This window comes from Montipora capricornis, chromosome 13 (assembly GCF_036669925.1).
Source record: "Montipora capricornis isolate CH-2021 chromosome 13, ASM3666992v2, whole genome shotgun sequence".
NCBI lineage: Eukaryota > Metazoa > Cnidaria > Anthozoa > Scleractinia > Acroporidae > Montipora > Montipora capricornis.
The window spans coordinates 37,542,801-37,552,800 of NC_090895.1; the positions used below are offsets into that span (position 1 = coordinate 37,542,801).

Genomic DNA, 10,000 nt, shown 5'->3' on the forward strand with positions numbered 1-10,000 from the left:
AATTTGCATTTTTTAATCGCACCCTATCAGAAGGCCTGTTTATAGAAAAATGACTTAGTAAGTTTCTTCTTAAATGATTCTAGCAAGCTTTCAGATTTAATATACTCTAGAATAGCATTCCACAAATTAGAAATGCGTACAAAATACGAGTCACGAAACAGGGAGGTTCTAGCAAAATTATTCTTTAGAAGGAAACCTGACGAACCACGACGGGAACGCCCACTACAAAATCCAACTAAATCATCAAGATTTCAGTTAATTAGACAAGCCTTACATTTAAAGAAAAAGACAATATCTTATCTAAGTATTCTAGCCAGTAATTCATAGGCAACAGATTAAGTTTACATGTAAGTAGACGCTCCCTATAGGAGAGTTCAAAGTTTTAGCAGATTAAACGAGTTGCTCTCCTTTGAATGTTCTCAACCTCCATCATCAGGGTTGGAGATTGAGGGGCCCAGAGTTGAGAAGCGTAGCCCAGATTCGATCGGACCAACGATACATAGAGCAGCCTTCATGTATAATTATTTAAAGTGCGGGTTACAGATGAATATTCAAGTGCCTTCACCAGGATTCAAACCCATGACCTCTGCAATGCCGGAGCAATGCTCTACCAACTGTCAGCCAAGTCAAGCCACTCAGTTGGGAGCATGTCAATTTGCTTCAAAGATGAGTTGGTAGAGTATTGCATCCCAGAGGTTATGGGTTTGATTGCCGTTGAAGGCACCTGAATTGTTCAGGTGTCTTTAAAAACAAATTGCGATTTTGAGATGGCAATACCACATTATATTGGGCTCCGTCGCTTCGCGACTCCGCCCAATACGGAATATAATGTGGTACTGCCGTCTCAAAATCGCAATTTGTTTTGTATCGCGATCCATCATTTATAAGGATAAATAAAACTGTAAACTAATCAACCCGCGCCTGATCGAAATTTCAATTCTTTCTACCTGCGAAACGTATTTGTTTGCATACGTCAGCAACCCAATTCAGTGCAACGACGTCAATTTCAACATTAGATCTAACCAATCACAGGCCGCAAAAGTGAGACGGCAATAACACGAAATATTGACGGCTCGCGCATAGGCAAAACTATAAGAAAACCGCGATACTCATAATTGTTGTCCAGATAAGAGTGACAATCACTTCTCCATTTCGAAGTACTAACATCCAAGATTCCATTTTTCTCAAATACAGGTCAGTGTTATGTTAAAACATCATGTGGTGCGAGTATTACCAACCTCCATCACAGTACATGTAAGAGCTGAAAACCTAAATCCCTCTACCTGCTTGAAGGAATGTAAATGGTTGTGTGTTTTAAAATGAAGGAAAATCATGCGAGTGACAAAAGATATTTGCAATTACTTTTAACTTAATTTACAATTAATGTAAATGTTTTGACTACAGCACCCCATAAATATTGTCTTTAGAGGAAAAGTATTAAGTACATTGTATTTTAATCCAGGAGATGAAACAAACCTATTCTTTGATATTCATTGGACGAATCTTCCACCAATCGCTTGATAAAATCCCTGAGATTATGTACAGTGAAGACGGCAACATTCTCTGGATACAATTCCACATAACTCTAGAAAAATAAAACAAATTCATGTAAAACAATGGAGTCCTGGAACAAACTTTAAAGTCATTTATCCAAGGAGCACAGGTTTGCGAGTGTGATGACAGTGCTCACCTTCCACTAGATCATGTTCTTGGTTCAATTTTTTTGACACAATGTTATACATGGTTCACTTTTGTTTCTCATCTCAGCTTAGGTAATTTTTCCCATGGCTGCATTAGACAGACCCTTGACAGAGAATACAATAGGCCATTTCCAAGTTGATGTCCGTCACCTCTTCAAAGCGAGTACAAGGGTGTGCGTTCGATTGACTCTATTCCGGAATAAGAATATGTGGAGTGATGATTTAAAACTGTATGTTTGGCGTTTTGAAGCAACAAGAATAATAAAGATATGTTTAAATGTGAATCTCCGTAAAAGTGAAGGATTTCTAACTTCTATTCAATGTATTCCTATTCCGGAATACGGTCAATCGCACGCGCCCTAAGTTTGATGATTTTATTATGAAAATTAGTTTTCATTCATATGTAAAGCAAACGTTGTCTAATTACAATTACAATCACAAAAACTTTGCACTTGCACTCGCTTCGAAGAGAAGGCGGACATGAACTTGAAAATTGCCTATTGATTGCATTGCTGTTTTTCAAAGAACCACCACAATGCAAAGCAGTCTGTGCCATCAACCTGGTATTGAACCCATTCCCCTTCATTGCTCGGTTATGGATCAACGTATAACCACTTTTTCTGTCTTTCAAAGAAAATAAAAAAGTACATTTTCAATCCAAAGGTTCTAAAAACAAAAGAATGTATTTACAGTGTAGGACGATTCTGGAGAACATATAAAGTGGAAAAGTGTGACGTGATAGGCACTTCTAACACCAATAATTATAATTATTAGAGATACTGTTTGTCCTCAAATACATAAGATTTAATTACGTTGCTATGGAAGTTATTTACGGTAGTTACCAAGTCATCATCTCTGTCCTTGACTGGTACAAATGCTGCTGTTGGGAAGTTAGTGTCTTCTGATAAGCCATAGGAAGAGAGCATATCCTTATGTTGATAGCTAAAAAAAAGATTCATTGCGTATTAACCCTTTGAAGCCCAAACTGGCCTAAACCAACCAGACTTAGTATTTTACTCTGCCTAACGCCAGACGATTTTACTCGTCAATGGGGAACCTCTGGGAGTCAATGGGTTAAGAGTAGGGCTGCAAAGATACACCGGTGCACTGGTGAATTGCGATTTTTTTTTTCCCAGGTACGATTATCTACGTTGTATATTTAAGCAACATGTTGTGATATTATCATTATTATTCATCAACATTCAGAAATCACTGTCTTTAATGACTTCTTACATAAAAAATAACCCTTTTGTAGCTAGTTATTAAACACAGGGGCAAGAAATATCCATCCTTGCTTCGTAAAGCTTCCGATCTGACACGTACAGACATCGCAGATAACTAGCACTACCATTTGCCCCATGTCTTTTTCAAGATGTGTACATTTCATTAATTGTCAGCTAACAAAGTCTTGCACACCCACGGACAAAACACGCTGTTCGTCAGAAAATGTCTTCCCATTGTACATAATTATTTATGTAATGATGTATTGAGATTTGTATAGTATTGTGGCACCTGTATCGAGATGTGCATTGTACCATGAGAAAATGTATCGTTGCAGCCCTTATTAAGGGTGCGTTCGATTGACCCTATTCCAGAATAAGAATACGTGGAGTGATGATTTAAAACTGTGTGTTTGGTGTTTTGAAGCAACAAGGATAATAAAGATACGTTTAAAATAGCATTTCTGTGGATGTTTGACAATTTTAATGGGAATCTCCTTAAAGGCGAAGGATTTCTAACTTCTATTCCACATATTCCTATTCCGGAATATGGTTAATCGAACGTGCCCTAAGAGTGAACAACTGGTTCACTTACTTACATGGTGATTTAACCCATTGAATACTGAACTGCCCCACACTGATGAGTAACATCGTCTGGTGTTAAAAAGAGTGAGATAATTTATTAAGTCTCACTCCTATTGGGGACAATGGGTTAAAAGCAAAAGTGTTAAGAGTTATTTTTCCCAGCTAGATTTATAAAAAACGTCATATCTTTTACCACAGCTGGCGCAGATCATGTGTCTGAATCCCATTCAAGGCTGAATTTCTCAAACTTTTCTTTAAAGCTTTGCCAAAGACATGTTCAAAACTGTGAAGATCTTTAACCTCAAAAGTTCATTTTGCAGTTCATACATGTATACATGTGTCTCTCATATCATACATGTATACAGTAGTCCCCAACAAAAATCATGGCTTAATCATTTGCAAGCAAGCCTGAAATACATCCCCGCTCAGCCAGTAAAACAAGTGAAGTGCTAATTGCACAGTAATGGGTTTGAATCATGTTCAAGCCTGGATTTCTTTCATGCTTCTTTAAATTGTTTCATATATTTGCGATGATCTCTCTAACTTTATTAATTTAACTCCGATTCTGTAGTTCGAAGGTATGACATTTAATCCAAACATTCTAAAATCATGCCCACAAGGTTCCACATTTCTCTGCCATCGCTTGGAAACATTTATCGCATTCCTACAGTCTGTATCCTTAGGCCTATTCCAGTCACCAAACAGTCAACAAGTTAAAACGTACACATCAACAAGAATAACTCCCACAGAGCCTTGAAAATGCAGGACCATCTCTTCCAGTTCTTCAATCTCAAGATCAGAAGTCCCATTACTGAAGACAAACACTCTGTTTATAGGTAGCTCCAGCAAATCATAGACTGTTGTTCTGTTGCTTGGAAGCACAACCTGTTAGGATCAACACAATAATTATTGATATTACTTGGAATTTCAAGACATTAATTAACCCTTTGACGTCCAACCCGGCCTAAACCAGCCAGACTTAGTATTTTACTCTGTCTAACGCCAGACGATTTTACTTGTCAATGGGGAACCCCTGGGAGTCAATGGGTTAAAACATGCAGTAAAGTTTCATAGGAATTTTCCCAGCATTTCCTACTGCATCATATTGTTTGTGCTACAAAGTGCCAAACTGAAAACATCAGTATTTTGCCAATTACCAGTAAGAGACTGGTATGCCTTAGTATTAACCCTCAAGCCACTAAGTTTTGGATGCTTGACTTATAAACTGCCTGACTTTTGGTGTGTTACATGGTTGTTTAATAAAGCCCCAGTTCAAGCTTTCCCTGACAAAGAAATTTGCTCAATCATGCAATTAGGGTAAAATTGACAATTTTTCTGTGCTGAGGAAAAATTTTCAAGGATGAAATTGTTCGTGTAAATGGACAACAAGGAAAATGTAGTAAGGAATATTAGTGAGATTAGCTCCTAGTATCACACTCAAGCTCATTAATTGCTGTCAAAGTATAAAAAATGAAGGATGAAATGAAAGCAAGTTGGAGTGATAAAGCTAGGGACTGAAACATTTGTTATGTCAGTACTCACTGAATAACATTAAGTATAAATGTGGGCAGGCTAATCTTGTCAATGAAAACTTGTTCATCATCTACATGATTATTGATCTTGATCATTTACATTGCTGATGTAAACAGGGCTTAATGTACTGAGCTTTGTCTCCTAAGAAGGTGAACTAAAGGATAGACTAAAAGGACCTAACCTTTCTAAGTGTGAAAATCATAGTTTAAATATTACTGTAATGCAACACAAAATTATCTCTTACACATGAATAGGATACAGGTTACTCACAGGGATCAACATTCACATTCACAGTTGTCTGGTTGTACCAGACGACCATAATGTCATCAAGTGCTATAATATAGACAGACCGTACTTTCATTCGGATCGCTTTTCGTTCAACAGAAACTTCCAGAAAATAAGATATTTATAAACATGCAGCTTTTCCTCAGCAATGAAATCTCAAGTTTGGGTGCCATCTTTGACCACACGGTATTTTCCATGAAACGATAGCAGGCTCAATTTTCATGTATCTCAGCGCTGACATGGTTGTTAGCAAGGACAAGGGTGACTCGTGGTCTCAGCTGATAATATAGCGTTAGTTACAAGGTGTTTTGCCACCCCCGGCAAAAAAGAAAACAAGTGGGGAGAACCTGCTGCTTACGAAGTGGAAAACAAAATCTTGGGAGCATGTAAAAGGAAGACACTAGACAGGAGTGTCGAAAGTTTTGGGTCGTTGAATTGTAACTAAATGTAAGCTACATTCAAGCACATTTTGCCGCGGCAGATATGGACCACTGCAACTGGGGTTCCCACAGTGCAAATAACATAATACTCCAAAGTCAAAATTCGTAATTTCTGATGAGAATGTAAAATAAAACGCGAATGCTCAAGTTACAAGTAATTTTATCAACCATTTTCTGCACAGTATACTTCTGCATTTTTTCCCGGGCAACCCAAAATTTGTCCGGGCAAGAATATCATGAGACATACCTGCACGGCTGACGACTTTGATAAAAAATTAATCAAATATACCTGTACTCACATATTTTGGGAGTGTCTGGGCTTGAAAGAATCTGAGAAGGGGAATCTGCTCAAATTTTCCTCGATACTGAGTGATGCGGCAGTCCTCTTTTCTGTTGGTAACGTCCTTGCAGTGGAAAAGAAACAGGGCTGCAGATGTTGCTGAGGAAAGGCTGTAAAGACATATTCACATTAAGAGATTTGCACCCAGAAGTGCAAAGACTTGTCCAGAAATCACTTATGCCCTACCCATATTCCTTTGCAATGCTGTCATCTGTTGTCATGGCAAAGAGTGTGTCACCTTTGGAGTGGTAAACTGACTCAAGGAAATAACGATGTTCTACAAAAAATATGTGGAAATAAAACAAAAACCTTTTAAGGACCAAGTGATCAAGTTCTTTTCAGCCAAATCTGCTTCAAACTGTACTAATTAAGCAATAGAGGATGTTTTCCGTCTTTCCATAGCTTCATGTAAACAAGAGGGGAAGTTGGGAGAATTTGAGACAGTTATAGTCAAGGGTTTGCACAACTATCGAGAATTCTCCCAGCTCCCTCGAAGTGTTTAGATGAGGCTATGCTTAATTAGTACAATTTGAGGCAGATTTGGCTATTGCTTTTATAAAATATTTCTCAAAGATAATTCGACAAATGAAGGAAATGCTGTTTTTATTTACTTCTTGATTGAAACAGATATTCTTGATACACACTCATATTTGAACTACCAGCCAATCAAAACGCGGGTCTGACAACACATAACCAATCAAAATTAGTGTGATGTCACAACTCTCATCTTAACACAGCTATTGACCAATGAGAGTGCACATACTATCCTAATTATTTTATAATTCACTGATAGTGCTTCTTTGTCGTAAAATGAAAGGTAAACTATGAATGCACAAAACTTGTAGACTCAGGTCTGAATCCCATTTGGGGTACCTTTCCTCGTCAAAAGTTTAATTCCCCTCCCCTAGAAATTGTTGAAATCCAAAAATTCAAATGACCTAATATGAAATTAATAATTCATTGAAGAGAGATGAAAGAATTAAAACTGAAACTTGAAAAAAAAGGGAAAAGTGTTGGGAAAAAAGCCTTTCACAAGTCTTAGAGAAGAACAATTCCATCTTCAGGGAAGAATCCCAAATTCTGCATCCCACCTTTCATCCCAAGTGCCTTTATAAAACAGAAGACCATGTTTTCCCTTCCTTTGCCTTCAGAAATGAGATTTTTCAAGCTTCCTTTACCAGATATGTATTGGAACCTCTCTTCCAGGGAAATGCTGCAACAAAGATACAAACAATGAAAAACATGTATCAGTGTCATTCAATAAAATACTAAATTATTGTCTTAATATTCATAATAACTTTGCTTTACACTAAAACAAGTAGAAAATTAATTAAAACAGTATAAATTTGTGAAAAAACTATCTTTCTTCTGTTTTAATTCATTCATTACACCCAACTGTCTGATAACTTTAAGTGTCACTGCAATAAAAAAAATTCACTTTTCTTCAATTTTTTGAAAGTTTGTTTGCTTAACTCATTGACTCTTGGGAGTGACACTTACATGTAATAGATTTTACTCTGTCTTAACGCCAGATGATGTTACTCGTCAATGGAGGTTGACAGTTCAGAAGTCAATAAATACATACATACATACCCTTTATTAAGCAAAAATCTAAAAGAAGCTGCGTACAAGAGCAAACTATTATAATTTTCTGCTTATTTATAAGAAAGAATTGAAAGTGCATTTACTGATCATGTGAATGACAACTATCTTTAAAAACACATGTGATCTCAAAATTAATGAGAATGTGTGGGGGGTCTTGAGGCTTCTATGGAGTCTTTCAGTTGACAGCTGTATTCCAATACAGTGTTCCCAGAAGTTATAATAATTATTATTAACCCTTGCAATCCTGAAAGTGATACTTATAGATTTTACTCTGTCTAACGCCAGATGATTTTTCTCGTCAATGGGGATCACCTCAGGGATGAAAGGGTTAACAACATCTACTGGTCCACTCAAAAATAATGTCCCCTTTACTGCACCTTTCAATAACATGTGGACTCTTTAATTCAAAGGTCGAACGACAAAATGAGTTTTTCGTTACCGTCAATCAAATGTTCGGCGGCTCCTCTGAGCTTCTGACTACTGTCGAGCGCGCAGTAATCAAATCACATCGTTGAGCCCAGTTCAGTCAACATACATGTAGTCGGAAGCTGGGAGGAGCCGCCGAACATTTGATTGATAGTAGCAAAAAATGCATTTGACCTTTGAATCTAAGTGTTTGCATGTTATTGAAAGGTGCAGTAACCACATCAATCCTGAGTCAGAGTGACACTTATGAATTTTACTCTGTCTAACGCCAGATGCTGTTACTCATCAAAGGGGAGCAATTCAGGAATGAATGGGTTAAGGTTTTAAAAATGTCATAATTTTAACTGATAGAAATTGAACAACTCACAGACTTACAGTGGACTGAGAATACTTACTGAAGCAAGTTGGCAACGATTGAATCGACATTGAAGAGGTGGCTCATATCAAAATTTTCCTGGGCAACAGAATCGTCCTTCCTGAACAAAAAAGGAGGGACACCAAATTTGTCACAATATTTATATCATTTATATCAGGTGTATTATCTTATTAAATGATTGCAAATAAAAAGAATCCATGCTTTAAAGTTCTTAAACTTCTAAAAGGTAAAAGTGAAATGATAGCCTGAAAAATGAGGTTTTGCCAAAAGGCAGCCCGCTTCACAATTCGCGGCCCCACAGCCTGAGCAACAAATTAATAAAGTAACACTCTGGTTAACCCAATTTAGCTACTTTTGACAGTCAGAGGTCGGAAGTCTAGTGGTAAGTTCCTGCTTGCCTGGGTTTGACCCTTCTTTCAGCTTTTTCTTTCTCTAACTCAAAAAAGCAGGAACACGTTGCTTAGTCTGCGTGCGATTTATAGTAATATATGGCCTGGCCTGGTGCGACACCCCACAGAGTGTTTCCAGATTTCTGGTCAGTGGTATACCATAGCGTAATTCTTGCTCAGATGTGCAATGCAAGATCATCATTTGAGTGTGGTAGACTACAGTCCAAATTGGACAACAGTGAGTTTGGACCCACTTGTAATCTCAATCACTTCAATCCTCTGTGAACCTTGAAGCTGTTGCTTTCCAGTTGCTTCCTCAGTGTTATTGTTGGTAACCAGTCTGTCACGGTAAGTGTCTGTAAGCTGAAGTGGTCCGTTAAAATTTATATTGCCTGGGCTGTGGGGCCGCAAATTGTGAAGTAGGCCACAGGCCGACCATAGGCAGCTGGACTCTGCGAGTCAGCTTTTAGCAAACCCCTTGAAAAATGGCAGTAAATATATATGTACCTGTACATGAACACACTTTTTTCTCTAGAACATTCAGAGCGCGGGTGTTTCGTGTTAGCACAATCCACCTGTGAAGAAGATATAATAAGGAAACAGCCTCGAGTGGAAGGTGTTGATATCATAATTGCCTTCCGATTGATCGATTACCAAGTTTATTCACACATACACATATAAAAAATTACTACCTCATCGTTAAAATTCTCACCCTTGCTAATTCGACACCAAACGAATCCAAAACCGCCGACGATTTAGCAAACTCTTTTGCAAACTTTGGGTATGATTTCCTAACTCCTAAAATAAAAAAAACAAAAACATGATATATTGTTTGAAACGGGAAGGCGATCGCAATAAAAGCTACCGTTGCTCATCGGAACAATTTGAGAAGAAACATTAACATTTTGACGATACAATAACTATTTACCTGCTTTGTCGAAGAATACCACAAGAAAATCCTTACTTCCAGCTTTTCCTAGATCGCTAATATCAATCATGGTTAAGTCTCTGATTTGGCGACCAAATACAAGAAACAGAAGACAATAAACAAAAAATAAAATTTGAACGCCACAACGAAATGCTCTCCTGCAAAAGTCAACC

General features: G+C 37.6%; 1 protein-coding gene across 2 annotated transcripts in view; it reads right to left on the reverse strand.

The window, feature by feature from the left end:
- LOC138029159 (thioredoxin domain-containing protein 16-like) overlaps positions 1-10,000 on the reverse strand; it is a 28,421-nt gene that overhangs the window by 17,866 nt on the left and 555 nt on the right. For both annotated transcript variants that reach the window (XM_068876862.1, XM_068876861.1), the window contains exons 1-10: positions 9,828-10,000; positions 9,612-9,697; positions 9,407-9,474; positions 8,530-8,610; positions 7,195-7,316; positions 6,290-6,380; positions 6,063-6,213; positions 4,230-4,390; positions 2,543-2,642; positions 1,477-1,585 (exon numbers count right to left, since the gene is read on the reverse strand). The exon at positions 9,828-10,000 is cut by the window's right edge. In XM_068876862.1, coding sequence (XP_068732963.1) covers positions 1,477-1,585; positions 2,543-2,642; positions 4,230-4,390; positions 6,063-6,213; positions 6,290-6,380; positions 7,195-7,316; positions 8,530-8,610; positions 9,407-9,474; positions 9,612-9,697; positions 9,828-10,000 — 1,142 coding nt within the window. The remainder of the gene's footprint in view (positions 1-1,476; positions 1,586-2,542; positions 2,643-4,229; positions 4,391-6,062; positions 6,214-6,289; positions 6,381-7,194; positions 7,317-8,529; positions 8,611-9,406; positions 9,475-9,611; positions 9,698-9,827) is intronic.